This window comes from Aphis gossypii, chromosome 1 (assembly GCF_020184175.1).
Source record: "Aphis gossypii isolate Hap1 chromosome 1, ASM2018417v2, whole genome shotgun sequence".
NCBI classification, from domain to species: domain Eukaryota; kingdom Metazoa; phylum Arthropoda; class Insecta; order Hemiptera; family Aphididae; genus Aphis; species Aphis gossypii.
In genome coordinates, this window is record NC_065530.1 from 46,541,205 (window position 1) to 46,559,623 (window position 18,419).

Consider the following 18,419-nt stretch of genomic DNA (forward strand, 5'->3'; position numbering starts at 1 on the left):
TTTTGTTATCATTAACTTATTATACATAATATATTATGATAATTATTGTTGACTGGTTACCTATATATGGTGGACCTCTGATATTCGTTTAATTTTATTTTAGAACACAAAAACTAAAAAAGTTAAAGTTGCCAGTGCCATCTATTATATTAATTATTTCGTATTAAATTTATCGTAACATTTATCTACGAATATATAAAATAAGACATGATATTTCCAAAACAAAAAAACGATGGAAAACAATGGGAAAAAATGGAAACTAGCTTCTATTGTTTGTGGTGAGAAATAGACAATTAAGGAATAGAGTATCAAATTTTTGGATTAGGTCCCACTTACACTATAGTAATGTGTTTATGACAACTAACGGTTCATTACCACCTAAAATTATTTCAATGATAATTTTTAAAATAAAAAATATTTTATTTTACTGCTGGAGTTGGGACAAGTCGCATATGATCGGGCAGAATATGAAACTGCGTTTTAAAACTTATAGACAATATTGAAAGACTGGGTTCATTAAATTGTATATCAAACGAGTACAAACTCATCGGACCTCGAATGCATTAAACCATCACATATTTGTACTTAATTAGCATCTCCCCTTAATATTTAACCATTAAACAGTTAGCAAAGTATTATTTATTTTGTGTCTTTAATTATTGATGACGTTTATTGTACGTAGAAAAACATAATATGTATTATGAATGCCGAAAACAATTTATCAATGTTATGAAATTTTTAAAAAATATAAGCGTTTATAATACTATAGTTACCTAGCAAAATTACATCGTAGAATCTAAATTTATGTATAATATTATGTGTACATAGTTCCATAGAAAGCTAAGATTTTCCTTGAGTAAAATAAAATATTTAAAAAATCAATAACATGAATAGAGGACTTTATTCTGACGTCGAAGACGAACATAATTTTGGAAATGAATATACACCAGAAGACGAATATGGCGACGAAACCGATTTTGCACACGATGCACTATCTGTAATAGGGGTAATAACTGTTAATCATTATTTGGACTTGGCATTAAATTGCCTTTAAAAACGATAGTTTGGCTTTTGAAATTTTTAACACGTCTCTAACTAGTTTAATTTATCACCAAACAATAATGCAAAAATAAAATTTATAAGCATTATGTTAAACAAACACAATAAATAAACAGTAAATTAAACATAAATGCGATTGCAATGTATTTCCAACTGTTCAATTTTTTGTTATTTGTTTGTGTCCCAGTAAAACACCATACGCAATAATCACAGGTAACAGATATACATTCGTTTATAAAACGATTGGCATTTGGTATGGATAAAAAATATCGAAATCCTATTAAAACAATTATTTTAAAAATAATATTTCTTTTTCAACTGACATTAGTTTCCTAGGTATCATACAAATTTACCTAAATAATAATGCTCAGAACTATTTTTTATTATTTGTGACAAACTATTTACTAATACCTATAAGAATACATTATACTATTTGTTATTTTTAAATGTTTATATTTGATTTTGATAATTAAATTAGATTTTGCTTTGTGTATGTTTAGAAGCGGAAGGTAAAACGTTCGTCTAAGATATTCATGATAGCTATAAAACTCTAACTACGTAACGATAGTGTAGTAATCCTAGTGTGTCTATACTATCCTTATTAAAATAATATTTTAGTATATAGCACGTTGTAGTTTCACTCTTTGCAAACGGGTAAGAATGCTCCATGCACATTGGTTATTCTAACTTACCTACAGAATAATAAACGAGCTTATTATATATTTTTTCAAAATTATGACATGACAAAATGACAACATGTTATATAAATAGTAACACACAAAAATAGCATAATAAGTAAAAGGTTTATTTTAATAAAATCATGTGAATTTTTAAAATTATGAATTATTTGTACTTTTATATGATTTGTGTGTACTTCTATTATTACATATATAAATATTTTAATATCTTGATTGATTGATGTAATAATTTTTTTCTTAGATAATATAATTATAAATAAATTATTCACATGATTTTCATATGATTTATTTATTTTTTAATTGCAATATATAAATATACTAGTCTAATAATTATTTACTACTAGCAGACCCGGCGAACTCCGTTTCGCCACCAGATTCGTTTTATGTAACATTTCGTTTGGTGATTAAAAGATAAAGAAAAAAATTTTTTTTTGTTATATATTTGAAAAGGAAAATATTTATTTCATTTCACAACAGTAATAAATTCATTTCAATTACCTACTAAAATGAAGTGTTATTTAATTGTTTCATTGTAGTGCTCTTTGGTAAACCACATTTTTTGTTTTTTGGTCTGACGTTAACACAAACAAAGCGGATGGTTTCCCAACTCGTGAACACGCAACGTATAACTGTCCATGTGAAAAACAATGATTTTCTAAATTTATCCCGCAAACACTAAGCGATTGGCCTTGCGACTTATTAATTGTCATTGCGAACGCAAGGCGAACTGGGAATTGCAATCGTTTGAAGTCAAACGGAAGATCAGTCGGAATCATTGGTATTCGAGGAATACATACATTTTCACCTGCGTACTTTCCGTTAATAATGGTTGCCTCAATTAAATTCGGCATAAGTCTCTTTACCGAAAGTCGAGTACCGTTGCAAAGTCGCGGTGGATTCAAATTACGCAGTATCAAAATAACTGTACCAACTTTCAGTTGCAAGTTATGTGGTGGAAATCCTGGTATCTCCAGAGAGTTCAAAAACTCCGTTGGATAATTTACTACATCATCGGGATTTGTTATTGAATCAACGGATTTGTATGTCACCAAATCGCCAGCAATTTTTGATTGAATGGTGAAATTCAGTGCGTGGACATCATTATTCTTTGCTGCAAGAATTGCTCGTTGACTTAACCAAGCATAATTCTTATAATTCTCACTAATGTTTGGGAAAACATTTTCAATAAGAACTAATTGAGTGTCTACAAATCGGCAAAAGTCGTTGGTAAGAGTAATTAATCCAGATGTCGCATCAACTGGGACTTTTCCATTTCCAAGATCTAACAATTGTTTGGAAAATTGTGCAGCACTTTGATCATTTTGAAGTTGAACTCTCATATTAGTGGTTAGCGATAATGTTTTTACGTTATTCCATAAAGGTGATGCCTTTAGGCAAGCATTCAATTCATCTGCAGGCGTTCCACGGGGAACTACTGGCAACGTCTGCCTGAAATCGCCTGCCAACAATATCATCAAGCCGCCAAAGATGTTGTTATTTCTCCGAAGATCCTTCAGTGTGAAGTTAAGTGCTTCAAGTGATTTCTTATGTGCCATTGTGCACTCATCCCAAACAATGAGCTTGCATTGCATTAACAATTTTCCCATTGCACTGGATCGGGAAATATTGCACGTTGGAGTATCAATTGTGTTTAAATTGAGTGGCAACTTAAGCGCAGAATGTGCAGTACGACCGCCATCTAGAAGAGTCGCCGCAATTCCAGATGATGCTAACGCCAAAGCTATGTCACATCTTGATCGAATAGTGGCCAAAATCAATGAAATGACAAATGTTTTCCCTGTTCCTCCAGGTGCATCCAGGAAGAATAGACCACCAGTATTATTGTCCACCGCTTGCATTAATGTTTTGTATACTTGTTTTTGCTGTTCATTCAGCAACGGAACATTATTTCTAACGAATTCCTGCAATGTATCAACATTGTATTGCAGCTCTCGATTTAATTCTTGGTTGAATGCATCGTGCATCGATCGATTTGGCGCAATCATTCCTACTTCAATCAGTAGCTTGTTTGCAATAGTCAAGCATTGATCCTCAATCAGAATCAATCCTTCATTGTAGATTTCATCGGTTATTTGGATGTCAGGATTATTCGTTTGAATACGCAAGCGATGCAAGATATCTTCACATATGGCGTCTTTGTATTTGTTCCATAACTGAATTGGTTGTGAAGGAAAACATGTGGTGATGATAATTGCGAACAGCGTTCGTATTTGGTACGCATTTGATGAAACAACTGAATCTGCAAGTGTTAAATCCCAATGAGAATCGTTCTCCAGCAAACCCAATAGTTGACATGCTTCTCGATATGTTTGGCATTGGTGGCCATTCACAGTTTTCAAATGCGCAAATGATTTCGGTCCACGTACATTTACTAACAGCAGTCGCAAATAAAAACATTCATCGTTTCTAGGATGAACAGTGTACATACGACCTAGTGCATCAGTTGAAAACACCTGTGGCCAGTCTGGAACTGGGGTTCCTTGTTTGCGACGTTGGAATTTCTTATTGCAATATCGGCATATAGTCGTCATTCGTCCAATATCCAAATTTTCATCATCACTGTAGTTCGCAGTGGGATCATATTGGAATGCCAAGCGATTGTATGATGCCAATGATCTTCGTGTGCTCACGCGATGTCTCAATCGGTCATTTTCTCTTATTATATTTTGTCTTTCTTCTCTTAAGTTCCTTGAATAGACTTGTTGCTGGCTTGCATGTCTTGTGCGGCGGCCGATGTTCGCACGTCGTTCTCTAGGCATTTTGGACTATGGACAGAGTGTTGAATTTAACTTCAAATGCACGATCCACATAATTTACACTGAGCTTAAATGAAATTAACTGAGCAGAGAATAATGACTATCTGTCACACACTTTATCACGCACCGTTGCTATTGGTTTGAAGTACATGCTATGTATAATAGATGGCGCTGTATGTGAAAAACGATTTCCCCACTTTTCTGTTGAATTTTTCCTAAATTTTCCAGAATTTTCTTTGCTATAAACCTCACGGAGCCCAAGACCTTTCCAACGAATGCAAAACCGTGGAAATCGGTTCGTGCGTTCTGGAGTTATAGCGTCAGGGAGGAAAACCGGACTTATTTTTATATAATAGATTAAAATAATTGTACACGTGGTTACGATTATGATTACAACTTTATTGTGGTTGGAATATTTTTTATTGTGTGATACACAGAACTTTTTTTCATTTTTTCTCTAAGTCAACCAATTAATATTTAATGAAACTTCAAAAAAAAAATTCATTTTGTCAGAAACATGCTATGCGTATAAATCTGGGAATGATTTATTTAACAGAAATAGAACAAGCCCTTTGAAACAAAATGTACTTAATTTTATCAAATTCACGTCACCCACTCTTGAAACCGTTTTTCTAATTTTCTTATGCCGAGTTATCGGCAGATTTTGTTTCAAATTCACTGTTGCAACTCGTCACAGCTCATTGACCGTACTGGCAACGTTCTGAGCCGAAACAAGTTGATTTTCATAGGCTCATTTTTTCGTTTCGTTTTGCAGGCATATAAAGGCCAACGTAATAGCAACGATGAGCGACACGGATTCGGTAAAGCTATCTTACCAAATGGCGATGCCTACGTAGGAACATATAAAAATGGTCACAGGCACGGACGTGGACAGTACAGGTTTAAGAACGGCGCGATTTACCAGGGTTGTTACAGGGAAGGTCTAAGGCATGGAAAAGGAGTGATGCGTTATCCGGACAAGAGCAAATATGAAGGTGACCCATAATACTATAATAATAACTCGAATATGCCTCTATACATTGTAATTGGTATAGATTTCAAAAAAATTGTATGTATCTATAATTTATATATTTTTAAAATCGAACGATGATTTTTGTTTGTCACATACAACCATTGAAAAGGCTTTTGGATAGATAATAAAAAAGACGGCACGGGCGTTTTCAAATTTAAAAATAATGATAAGTTTTCGGGATCGTGGAAATCTGATATGAAACACGGATTGGGAACATATACGTTTTGTAAGACCGGTGCCATTTTGAAAGGAATGTGGCTGGACGACAAAAAAGTCAACAACTTTCAAGTTTTCTATCCTATTAGTGACGGTACCGGATTCACGTTTCATGGCACGTGGGATGACAATGAGATGGTTAGTAATATCTAAATTTATTGTAAGTACTAAAACTCTTATACACTCTTAGTAAAAGATAAAATGGGTATACAATATGCTATATAGAATAATAAAATATGTGCTAAAAAATAAAAATACTTATTACTATTACTTATTACTTATTACTATAAAAAATATCAAGTATGTTATACCTTTTTTTTTTTTAATGTATGCCCATTTTATATTTTTCTAGTACTGTACAATAGTCAATAAGTGACAAGTCGGAAATTAAAATTAATTAATTTAAAATAATATAACTGTTCTATTCCTATTTATTTGATTTTTACAACTATTATTTAATATTTAGCTATAAACTCAATGACTTAAAAATATGAAAAATAAAATTATATTATTAATACGAATAAATTAAGAGTAAATTTATCAAAGTTCAATTTTTCAAAAAAAAAAAAAAATATAACAAAGTATTCACTCTTATTTTATCAGCTTTTGATTCGAGTAAAAAGTCTTATACTATTTTATTTTTATTTGTATTATATTATATAACTAAAATGTTAACAAGTATGCAACATTCGTATTCACGTATTTATCGTAAGGACTTCAGAAATCTAAAATAAAATGGCTTGAAGTCTAATATCACTTGAATACTGTTGCTTAAGGTTTCTGGAAAAGGATATTTTGTGTTTGAATATTTGAAGTGCATGCAAAGTGGTACTTACGTCGAAAATCCATTTTACGAAAACGCTAAATCTGATGAACTAAAAAACAAATCATGCAGTAAGCAATAATGTCATATACATCATTCATTCGACGATTACTTATTAAATTTCATTTCGTACACACACACATTATATATATATATATAACCATATTATATCATAATACATACCATGTTGATTTTTGTTCGTGTGCAACAATTTTCATATAGAATCATTGTGGTTGTCAAATGAAATACTACCGATCATCAGTGGTATGCTGCCGAGTCTGCCAAAATCACGACCTGTAGCCAGAGTGACATCTTCGTGCGACACGAGTTTCCTGCTTGACGAAAAAGTATCTGTGGTGGACGTCCCGTCGCCAACGATGAGTCGTGTAGAAATGTACGAGCACAAAGACGACTTATGGGCTGAAATGGAAGATCTGGAAACCGAGTCAAAATATAATCTACAAGAAGCCGATGCAAAGTCGTCGAATTATCGCGAACAAGACGAATGAAATCATAACGATAATAATTAAATCACCTATAATACCTAGTAATACGTTCTAAATGCATGTATAATTGATATCCGAGATCTATCAATATAATTTAATATATTTATATTGTTGAAAATATAAAAATTACTTTCTTAAAACATGATATTATGATACATGTATTTTTACTTATGAGTTGAACAAGTACTCCAAAAAATTCTATTTTGTAGCTGGTTGGGTACCTAATACAAGCGTTACCTTAAAATCAATAAAAATAAACGTAAAAATCATTATCAGCAACCATTTTCTTTTCATTTTTATTCTTATTCAACAAAACACAAAATAAATGTATTTTTTTACATATGAATTGTATTGAAAATATGATCTTTAAGACATTTTATGAAAATGAAATATTTTAAGATTTTATGAAGAAATAAAAGGTGTTTATTAATATTTTTTTTCTTAGCAAACTTAGCTTCACTGAGAGATGCCATTAGTTTTTTTTATTTATTACCTACCTCTAATAGTATTGCATTGAGTTGATTTTATGTTTTTTATAAATTAATTTCCAACGGTTTTTATAATTCAAACGATATAATATATTATATATAGGTATGATAAAAATACTAATATAAACTTAAGAAGTAAAAAAAATGGTTTATACTAATCATCGTCAATTAATATGTTTAGTTTATTAATTAAACAATATATTATATTATAATATTATTAAGTAGATTTAAATATCATCTATAATAATTATATTATTTAAAATAACTATAGAAATCAAATTACCTACATAGGTATTGGTATTTTTTTTTTAAATTATATTAATTACTAGTTGAATGTTTATTTTGAAAAAACAATCATAAAACATAACGTTATTGTCTTGGATACAAATGCCGCACGCTATTAAAATAACTTATTTATTTATAATCATAATGTAACGTTTATTTAAAAAAATATTAATACTACAATTTAAACACACATTAAACAATTTTACACTAAATCAAAATCCACAACTATGAATGATTCAAATCGAAACGTACCAAAACTTTTACATACTGATCCGAAGTTGTTACAGGACATTAAATTAGGAAAGCCTTTAGATTATTCATCTAAGGGTCTTAGAATGCTTAACAGTAAGAATAAATGCGACTATCAATCGAATATTTAACATTATCGGTATAATCACTTAGAAAATTGTCTTAATAAATAATCTAATTCAAAAATTCCGTATAACATTCAATACCCACATACAAACATTAATTTTTACATATTAAATAGGTACATAAAATACTGCACAATAGTAATTTTTACCTTAAGAAAATGTTTGCAAAACATAAAATTGTTGAGTTACCACACTTTACACCGATGATTTGTAATAAGATTTATTTAATTATTATTATTATTATTATTTTAGATCTAATAAACGAAACTCCATTATCTGTAAGAGTCCATGGAATGCCCGATAGAGGTGTCAACAAAAAATTCATCTGTGGAGCCATTTGGTTAAATAATAATTATTTAACAAGCTTACAAGGTTTGAACAAATCAATCGAAGAGTTGCTCGAGTTGCCGGCATATCTGACTTGGATTGACGTTTCACATAATGAATTTAAAAACATCGGTCAGGTATAGTTGCGAAAGCTCGTTAAAAATAATTGTGTGGTAAAATTTAAGGTCAGCACGAAGAAAATATTCATTATTACTGTTTTTATTTGAACTATGATCTCATTTTTATCTTCGGAGTCTTGTAAAATTTGTGTATTTTAATTTTTTTTTTTTAACTATATTAGAGCATATCAAAATGTTAATTTTTGGTCGAGGACAACTAAAACCTAGAAAAATAGTCGAGTTTGTAGTTATATTATTAAAAAATACACAAATTGCTTAAACTTAACGAACATAATATTCGAGTTATTTTGCATTTTTAACAAAACTGAAATGTGTAAAAAATCTTCAAATTCTCTGTAATAAAATACATAGGTTAGGTATAAGTTAGAGATATTTAAGTATTCTAGTTTAACCACATAAATAAAATATTATATCGGAAATCACTGAAAATAGAACTTTATCAATCGTGTAATAAATACTTATAAATGTTAGGTTTCTTCTAATATATTTATTTTATTTTATTAATTTAAATATCGCCAATGTTGACTTGTTAATGATTAGATAATATATTTTAATAAGTATAAACAATATAGCTCATTTTTATTTCAATTGTTTTTATTTTTCAGGATTTTCTGCAATTTAAAAATCTGTCGATACTGTATATGCATGGAAATCAAATAAATGACATTAAGGAAGTTTTGAAATTAAAACCATTATCAAAATTACGAACACTAACTCTACACGGAAATCCGATATCACGGCTAACTAAATACCGTAATCTTGTATTATTTTATCTTCCACAAATTAAAAGCTTAGATTTTTCGTTAATCACTCGTCAAGAGAGAAGTGTTGCTTCACCGATATTATGTACAGTGAACAAGATTATAAACTAAAATAATATTTAAAATAATTTTTTTATTTATTTACCATTTTATTAGTATTATTCTCGTATGATAAGAATTTATTCTATAAACAAAGATCATTTTTGTCTGGAAACACTTTTTAGACTATCTACTGATAATTAAATGTAACTAGCAAAATTCATATTTCATAACAATATTAAAAATATATTAAGTTACAATTAAATTGTGTAAAATTTTACATTAGGTATATAAAATACTTATATATTTAATTGTAACTTGTGTATTTATATTCAAATATAACGAATAGCTATATTATTATGCTATTGTATAATTTATTATATTCGTATTTCCATAGGGCGTAGAAAAAGAAACGTAAGTGTATTATTATTTATTGATAAACAACCTAAAATTTAAAAAAATGTATACTACATGCTAGTTTTAATATATTAATGATGATAATAATATGGAGGCAATTAGTATATTTTGTTAGTTTATTATCTTACCAACTAACAATGATAGAGGTTAGTGACCAACAAATTAAATGTACCTAATCATTTAACTGCTTTCAGACAGTCATTTACGAGGTTTAGTGACTGGTGAGTGGCAAATATTTAAATACTTTTGTCTTAATTATTCGTTTGATACAACTCGAGTAAGAACTGCAAAGTATTAAAAGAACCAGATTTTATTTTAAACCTGTATAATTACTTCGGTTAACGTAGCGATCGTAAAAATTAAAAAATTGTGTATACAATATTCAGCAGCTTAGCAAACGATAAAAAAAAGTCACGAAATAATTTAAATAAAATTTGAAATTTACCAAGCATCGATTAGCAAGGAATAAAATATGGATATTATAGACTCTCATCTTTAATAACAATTAATATTATTTATGAATTTATTAATAAATTATTAAAATGAAAGTTATTTTGTTAAGGGTTAGGATAAATATATTATTTAAATGTGTCATTTAAAACATGATTTGTTCATTTTGATTTCCCAAATCAAAAATCAAATTGAATTTGAATAATATATTCAAGTACTAAAATTCATTTATTTGTTATTGAAAATAATATAATATTTGATTACATGTACGTATATGAATTTATTAAATTTACAAATATATCCGTTTAAAATAATGTATTTATTTTTGTCCAAAATTTTCTATAGTATGTCTTTTCTACATAATAATTGTTTTCAATTGTACATTCAAAATTTTATGTTGTCGGAATCATTTAACAAGCGCATGGCACTTTAGCGACGACTGGTGGTTGGTTGCATGGGCCGGGTGGTGGGTAGCACGGTGCTGGACATGCGGATGGCGGTGGAATCAAAAACAATTGAGGTAGACCAACTGGGGTTTGGTAAACGATATCAGGTTTTTGGACGTACAGACCGGGATTGAAGAACACCTTTGGCAATGGCGCGGGTGGCAACACGACTGGTGGAGTCGGTAACGGTGGTGGTAAAGCGAAGAATATTTTGTTTGGGTCGGGAGCCGGTGCACTTGTGATGGATTGTTCCTTAACTACATTTCCGTCGTTGATGACGATTGGGCCGGGTGCCGCTCCTGGAAGTATGATGGGTGCGGGAGCTGGGCTTTGAGTCAGTTTGACGAGCAAGTTAGGCGCTGGACCGGCGGGAACGACGATTGGCGCTGTCTTTCCGGCTACTGACGGCAATTGGACTATCAATGGTCCTGGTGCTGGTCCTGGAGCTATGACTTGAGGTGCGGGTGCGGGGACCGACAGGGTTGTAGCTACGGTGGGAGCTGGTCCAAAGACTGGTTTCAGTGGGGGTGGGACGGGGAGTGTGGCAAGGGGTGAAACAGGTGCCGCTGCTTTAAGAGTAGCTAATAAAGAGGCTAGAACCGCTGGACTAATTGGTGGGGATGGTATGCATGGTGGTACAGGTGGAGCTGGGAGACATGGGGCTGGTAATGGTAGGGGTGGTAAAGGAAGGGCTGGAAGACATGGGGCTGGTAATGGTAGGGGTGGTAAAGGTAGAGCTGGAAGACATGGAGGAGGGGCGCATGAAGGTGGAGCACATGGTGTGGCTTCGATCTAATTATTAAAAACCATGATTATTTATTAGCTTTTAAATATAGTGTATGATTATATGAATAATAATAACAATAATAATTGCTTACCATAGCTAAGCCAACCACTGCCAAAGTGGCTATGAATCCAAAAGTCTTCATTTTTTTTGTTTTTGTTTTTTTTTTTTTTTTTTTTAACGCACTGTATGAATGTGAAGGCGAGAGTACTTTAAATGTTGTATGTGATACTATAAAACAGTTCGACTTTTATACTCTGAACTGTTTGTATTTTGTTTTACTTACGTCCACGTTCCTTTAAAATGATAACGGATATGCGATCAATCAAACGTTTTTATAAAATATCTTTATTACATGAGTATGTTAAACAACTGATATAGATATAGTAGGTATATTATATAGTTTATATCAATGACAATGTATAATAGAGGTCATTGTTGATATTTATTTTGAGCATATTAATATTATAAATTAGAATTTTTTTCAATAGGTTTTATTTTAATTAGTTTAACAATTGTTGTTTGTCTAATTTATTAACAAATATTATAATATATTAAATTTACTTGATGAATACACAGACTCACAGTATAGGATAGGTACTTGACATATAATATTATTATGTACACGATTTATATATATATAAATTATATTAAAGTAAATGCAAAGTTATATAAATTTAAATTCTCCGTAGTGTACCTATGTAATACCTATGCAATGAATTCATTTTCAAGTAAAAATATAAATTCATTTTTCATTAAAAAAAATTATAAATCAGTTATTTTATATTTTAAAGTATTCATTTAAACAGAAATCAATCACATTAAATAGCTATATGTTTAAATATGTATTATAGTATTTGTTAACATAAAGGAAAACATGAAAATTAAAAAAAGTAATACTTTCAAAATTCTAATAAAATTTTAGTTCTGTTAGTATTGTTCCAGAAATACCATCTATAATTATAACTTATAAGTGAAATGTGTATTTATAGTTGATTTTTAATTAATATATATATAATGTAGTTATATTTTAAAAAAAACTTAATTCTGTTCTATTTTTATATTTTTATATACGTAATACTATTATATGAAAACCCTGAAACTATATCTTTTAAAGAATAATATAATTTTCTTTTTTATTATTAAATTCAAAATGTGTCACTTATAACATGCTATTACAAGTGTTAAAATCGAATTTTATTTTTATTTTTTATGTTATCAAGTACTTTTATAAATAGTTATAATTTTACTACATAAATTAATTCTATAATAAATAAATTATTATTTGAATCTTTGTATTATGATCAAATGAATTGGTAGCGTGAAAAAAGTATATCTTTGATTTGAATATGATAATAAGATATATTAATATTTTTAACCATATAAAACATATTATTTCAGTTTGTGAAATTGATTACGTGAAGATGTGAAATTTCGCATTTTAAAGAGGGACTTGCACAGTTTTACAAGGGATTGATGGCTAGCGACGTATTTAAGCGATATTTTAGCGACTTATTTTTATTTATATATTGTTGGGCTTTTTACAAAAATAAAGTAGTTATTACGGTTGGATATAATTTTGGATCTGTAATTTATATTTGATCAAAACTACTCAATTGATTGTGTTAAAAATCTTTGTAATTTACATTGAACAGCATTTCAGAAGATGTTAACTTATGCTGTCATTAGTTGATTAGTCACGTGAAATGCCTTGCAGGATCAGCTAGCACAATAATTAGGTATGTTACCCTTACAGTATTTATGTTATTATTAAAATTATTATAAATTATGTAAAAGCATGAACTTTAATAAAGGTACAGGTACCATGGCGTGTTTTAATAATCTATCTAGATTATACAGCAATATAAACACAATGCATTGGATTTTCAATGTAATTATCAATTAATGTATTAACTACCAACTATATGAACGTGTTTCTTTTTTTTATGATAATTGCAATCATCAACTTATTGGTATTTTATAAATAAGGATGATAGTGTAGTAATTTTTGTAATCAGTTTCAAAGAACGTGAACGAATAAAAAACAATACATTTTTTTTTCCGACTAAAGGAATTCAATTGCATTACTGTTCTACTTATATTATCTTAAATTTTTCAACTTTTGGTGATATTAATTTCTCAATGATAAAAATGATTACCTCAATTGGTAAACTAATATTATTTATAAATTTAAGACTTAAGTCAACGTTTAATTTTATATATTTTACATATAACTGTTACGTCACATTACCTACATACGTTACTAAACTACATGCAATATGTTTTGGTCAATGTTTTAAGAAAATAATATCATTCTTATTTAATATTTATTAACAACTTTATATTTTTAGTAGTTTTTATAGTTTTTATAGCTCTGATAGAGCAAGAACCAAAAATTACCCCAATAGTTGAGTGGATGACATATTATCTTCAACATTTTAAATTTAATCTTAATAAATAAATAAATTTATGTGGACATTATATATATTATATGATTATTGATAAGCTATTGTTATAATTTTTAATCGTAAAATAATTTCTATTTTTTTTTCGATTTTGATAAAATTTCGTAAACCTAACTTAAACAAAATAATACACCATTTTTCTTTTAAAAACAGAAATACTGAAGAGGTTTAAAATTGTATACATAAATAGATTATTTCATGAACGTTCATGATTTTTACAGTTAATTTACATATATTTTAAAAGAAATTCTTCGTTTTAAATTATAAGTTATAAGATCTATTAATTTTGAACTATATATGACTATACAATCATTATGTGCCTCAAATTAGGTTGTGTTCTAAACAATACGCTACGTATCTGCAGCTTCAATTTAGATACCTAATCCACAATATTTATTTTTACAAGATTATATTAAAATAAAGTCGTGAAAATAATACATTTTTAAATCCTATAACAATTAACAAGAATAAAAAAAATTGTTCATCAAGGTAAAAAAAAGGTTCAGCAGCATCCTATGTACTAAAATTAATATAATTTCAATTTAATATACTAGAGGTTCATTAGTAACTATTTTAACGTTAGTCATATGTTTATTTTGCTTAACTGAAATAAATCTTAATTTTATTATTGCTTAAATCTTATAATAATTTAGATTCTAAATGAATAATCTGTAACACAATGTTATGTAATATTATGCTCTTATCATTAAAATATTATACTAAAGATGTATTTGGTGCGGGGGATGGAGGTGATGGGTACATATCATTCCATAGTTTATGATTTTATGCTGAAAGGTATTGTCAGTGAACACCTTAAAAAGTATACTAACTGTAGAGGGTGAATTAATTTTTAAGTCCAAAAAGTCTCAAAATTATATTGATTGTGTAACACAAACATACAAATGTATATCCAGTCAGCACATATTTAAAAAAATATCCCCCCCTCATCATCTTAATCAATGTTACGGACCCTGTGCTAATATTATACATTATAATATGGTGTATATAATATGTTTTATATACATTTTTTAACACAAACACACGAGGACACGACAAAGAGCGTGGAATGTCTTATAATAATTAATTTAGCCATTAAAATAGAATCACACGTCTCTTTATTAAAAAGTCAAAACTCGATGTCTTATCGATGAGACTCGACAAAAATACATAAATACATTTTCAAGACCCCCCATATTAACAGTCACCACCCACTCCTTATGATGATCATATAAAAGGGAGACCGAGACAAGAGCTATACAGTCGGTTAGGGATATTCGATACATTCAGAAGCTGGTCGTAACATCACTCACGGTCTCGATATCCGTATTTTTGTAATCAGGCCGTAACACTGCTTGAACCTCGTAATTATAAGCTTAAATATTTAATTTTATGCAAGTTGCCATTATAAAAATTGTTTTAATATACACTAAAATCACAACGGATTCATTCCCTGGTTGATGTATATATCGATGTGGCCGGACGTAACATTAAATATAATTCTCATATCTCCCTTTCAAAACGTAATTAAAAATAAATAAACATTTTTCAATCAAAATTTTCATGATTTATTTACATTATTAAGATTTACAAGTGGTTTTAAATATTGAAAACAATGAGTGTTTAAGCACTTCTTTTATCAATTTGGAAATATTGGTTTGGCAAAACACCGGGTGGTAAGGCATACACTTTAGGAATTTCAAACTGTGGTTGACAATAGTCTTGTGGCGATTTTTTACCATCGATCGAGTTGAAACATGATTTTGACGGATGTGTGGTAAAAAATATTTTTGGCGATTCAGGGGCGGATAACACTGTTTGGGTGGACGGAGGACAGGTGTTCTGTCCTTCATTAATCACTATTGGACCTGGGGTACCGTATGGCATGATTAAAGGTGGCGGTGCTGGATATGGTTGAGGGATAGACACGATGATAGATGGTGGAGGTCCAGTCGGTACGATAATCGGCGGTGGTCTAGGCAATTTTTTTGGTAGATTTATATACAATGGACCTCGAGGTGGACCGGGAACTATGATTTGTGGCGCAGGTGGCGGCAAGGGTGGTAGTTGTGTGAAAACTGTGTTCGGCTGTACGGAACCAGGTGGCGGAAGCAGACCGGAAGAAGTCAAAGTTTTCAATAACGGAAACAGCACAGTGCGTGGTACAGAAGAAATTGATGTGGGTGTTGTTGAAGAGACGGCGGCGAGCAAGACGAGAAGAGAGATTGGTGACAATTCATTTAGCACCTCAGATGACGACGAGACAGCGCTCAACAAGGCTACGAGCGTAGGCGGTGGCAATGTTTTGAAAAGTTCGGGCGTTGCTGACAGTATATTAACAATTGACACGAGCGCTGAAGGTGGTAGGGCTTTGAGTGTTGACGACGAACACAAAGTGGACAACAGGGGGGCTAATGGCGAGGGTAAAACTGGAGGCTGATCCACATCTACGAAGCTGTCTTGTAGATCTGAGCCAGCTTGGGAACAAGGAACCGGGGAAATCCCATCGGAAACCTAATTAAAAAAGATAAATGTTTGAAATAAATAATTGTCAATATTTAATTTCTTATTCGAGAAATAATTGTATAATACATAGGTTGACATAAAAGATATTTTTTTTATCAATGTTCGATAATTATGTAGTATTTACAACAATATTATTGATACGACAGGACAATAGGTTAAAACATTAAAAACAATTTATTGTTTGTGTTTTAATCGCTTGAAATTTCACAGTGATATTATTACCTTAAAATCCAAGAGGCACACAATCAAGCAGGCAACTAAAGTCGACCACTTCATCCCAAGACTTGACTGGATAACGAGCTTAATCTTAATGCACTTATAATGTGATTCACACTTCCTTATATATGTAATTTGGAATTCATTGGATATAATGAGGTGATAAATGAAGACGATTCCACGAGTGTAGGTCCGTTGTACGTGATGCAACGGTAAACGAGTGTGACGATATACCAATGACTGAAAAATCGTCTAGTATATCTGTAGACGACAGACCAATCCTATAGATAAGATAGCAATAATGTTGTTTTCTAAAATTGTGTACCTACCAATCTTGTTTTGTGTTGTTGTTAATAATTGATTTCTTGTAGATACGAAAATGCATGAAGTCAACTTTTATAATAATAAACCTAAAAAAACAACAAAAACAAATTTCTAACGGTTTGTATTTAAAATAATAGTAATAAAAATTATTCATTGTGATATTCGTACAATTTCAAGGATTAATATGACTACCTATATATATATATATTATTCACTCGTAATTAGCTCTATATTTATCAATTATCTATTTATAAATTGTAATTATAAGTACTTTTTTCAAAAATGTAGAACTGTCAATATTTGGCTTTAATAATTTTACATAAAATAATCACATTCATACTGCCTATATATAATAAAGCCATAAATTTCACTACTATATTATTTCGAAGAAAAAATAAAAAAAGATACTACATAGATACACAATAAATTTATTTTTATGAAACTTGGAACTATTATTGTTATATAATATTCAAACATTTTATTTCATTTTTTAAATGAAATACATAAATATTTCAAGTGTATGTATTTAGTTATCTCTTTTAACTATGCCGATAATATTGTATGCTCTATTTTATAACTAATATCAATTACAAAATAATTTGTTCTATTCAATAAGTAACTATCTATATTTAAAAAAAAATATAAAGTTTATGTTAACGGTTTAGAGTATGAATCGTAAAAAATATAATGTTTATCTATAAATAATATAATATATATTATAGAAATTAATTTGATATCAATCAACATTCAAAAAAATGACAAAAATTTTCATTTGAAATAAATTATAATAATAAATTTTAAAACTTTTGTTTCCCGAGATAATATTTAAAATTTTACTAAAATTTATTATATATAATAAATTATTTAATTTTTAATAGTAATAAATATAAAAAGGAAAATAAGAAAAAAAAATTGAAAAAAATTCTCCTTAATTACAATAATAATTCTACGTTGTGCTTATGGGGATTTTCTAAATGAGTTCCCGATGTTTATCAATATTATTTTTGACATAATCTAAAAAAATACATCTACATTACGAATGCAAATTAATAACTTAAACAACATCTACATTAAATTGGTCATTATTAATTATTATTAATCACTTTGATGGCTTATTCATAAATCAAAACTATTAAGTATTTTTTTTTTTTTTCATTTATTTATAGTTTCAAAAATGTTTCAGCACATTGAGCTCTATGACAATACTATTTTAATTATGTATTAATCATTTTTAATTTTCAAATGTCAAATTAGAAAATTCTTAAAGC

At 29.4% G+C, this 18,419-nt stretch overlaps 4 protein-coding genes across 4 annotated transcripts; 2 read left to right on the forward strand and 2 right to left on the reverse strand.

The window, feature by feature from the left end:
* The first annotated feature begins 775 nt into the window (after window positions 1-775).
* On the forward strand, window positions 776-7,257 carry LOC114129692 (radial spoke head 1 homolog). The gene is made up of 5 exons (XM_027994492.2): window positions 776-1,006; window positions 5,310-5,529; window positions 5,677-5,921; window positions 6,560-6,677; window positions 6,829-7,257. The coding sequence occupies exons 1-5, from the start codon at window positions 887-889 to the stop codon at window positions 7,113-7,115; spliced, it is 990 nt and encodes a 329-aa protein (XP_027850293.2). The 5' UTR covers window positions 776-886; the 3' UTR covers window positions 7,116-7,257.
* Window positions 7,258-8,013: 756 nt separating this feature from the next.
* LOC114129683 (leucine-rich repeat-containing protein 51-like) lies at window positions 8,014-9,615 on the forward strand. Its single transcript, XM_027994483.2, has 3 exons — window positions 8,014-8,230; window positions 8,512-8,723; window positions 9,332-9,615. The coding sequence occupies exons 1-3, from the start codon at window positions 8,113-8,115 to the stop codon at window positions 9,596-9,598; spliced, it is 597 nt and encodes a 198-aa protein (XP_027850284.2). The 5' UTR covers window positions 8,014-8,112; the 3' UTR covers window positions 9,599-9,615.
* A 987-nt stretch (window positions 9,616-10,602) lies between these two features.
* On the reverse strand, window positions 10,603-11,859 carry LOC114129688 (uncharacterized). Its single transcript, XM_027994487.2, has 2 exons — window positions 11,718-11,859; window positions 10,603-11,631 (listed from the first exon to the last, which is right to left on the reverse strand). Exons 1-2 carry the CDS (start codon window positions 11,766-11,768, stop codon window positions 10,804-10,806), a joined length of 879 nt encoding a protein of 292 aa, XP_027850288.2. The 5' UTR covers window positions 11,769-11,859; the 3' UTR covers window positions 10,603-10,803.
* Window positions 11,860-15,670: 3,811 nt separating this feature from the next.
* Window positions 15,671-17,006, reverse strand: LOC114129682 (uncharacterized). Its single transcript, XM_027994482.2, has 2 exons — window positions 16,834-17,006; window positions 15,671-16,599 (listed from the first exon to the last, which is right to left on the reverse strand). Exons 1-2 carry the CDS (start codon window positions 16,885-16,887, stop codon window positions 15,709-15,711), a joined length of 945 nt encoding a protein of 314 aa, XP_027850283.2. The 5' UTR covers window positions 16,888-17,006; the 3' UTR covers window positions 15,671-15,708.
* Window positions 17,007-18,419: the final 1,413 nt, after the last annotated feature.

Coding starts and splice junctions, on each gene's coding strand:
- LOC114129682 (XM_027994482.2), bottom strand. CDS start 16,887: ATGAAGTGGTCGACTTTAGTTGCCTGCTTGATTGTGTGCCTCTTGGAT. Junction 16,600..16,833: donor TGTGCCTCTTGGATTTTAAG/GTAATAATATCA, acceptor TTTTTTAATTAG/GTTTCCGATGGGATTTCCCC.
- LOC114129692 (XM_027994492.2), top strand. CDS start 887: ATGAATAGAGGACTTTATTCTGACGTCGAAGACGAACATAATTTTGGA. Junction 1,007..5,309: donor ATGCACTATCTGTAATAGGG/GTAATAACTGTT, acceptor TTCGTTTTGCAG/GCATATAAAGGCCAACGTAA. Junction 6,678..6,828: donor ACTAAAAAACAAATCATGCA/GTAAGCAATAAT, acceptor ATTTTCATATAG/AATCATTGTGGTTGTCAAAT.
- LOC114129688 (XM_027994487.2), bottom strand. CDS start 11,768: ATGAAGACTTTTGGATTCATAGCCACTTTGGCAGTGGTTGGCTTAGCT. Junction 11,632..11,717: donor CAGTGGTTGGCTTAGCTATG/GTAAGCAATTAT, acceptor TTTAATAATTAG/ATCGAAGCCACACCATGTGC.
- LOC114129683 (XM_027994483.2), top strand. CDS start 8,113: ATGAATGATTCAAATCGAAACGTACCAAAACTTTTACATACTGATCCG. Junction 8,231..8,511: donor GGGTCTTAGAATGCTTAACA/GTAAGAATAAAT, acceptor TTATTATTTTAG/ATCTAATAAACGAAACTCCA. Junction 8,724..9,331: donor AATTTAAAAACATCGGTCAG/GTATAGTTGCGA, acceptor TTTATTTTTCAG/GATTTTCTGCAATTTAAAAA.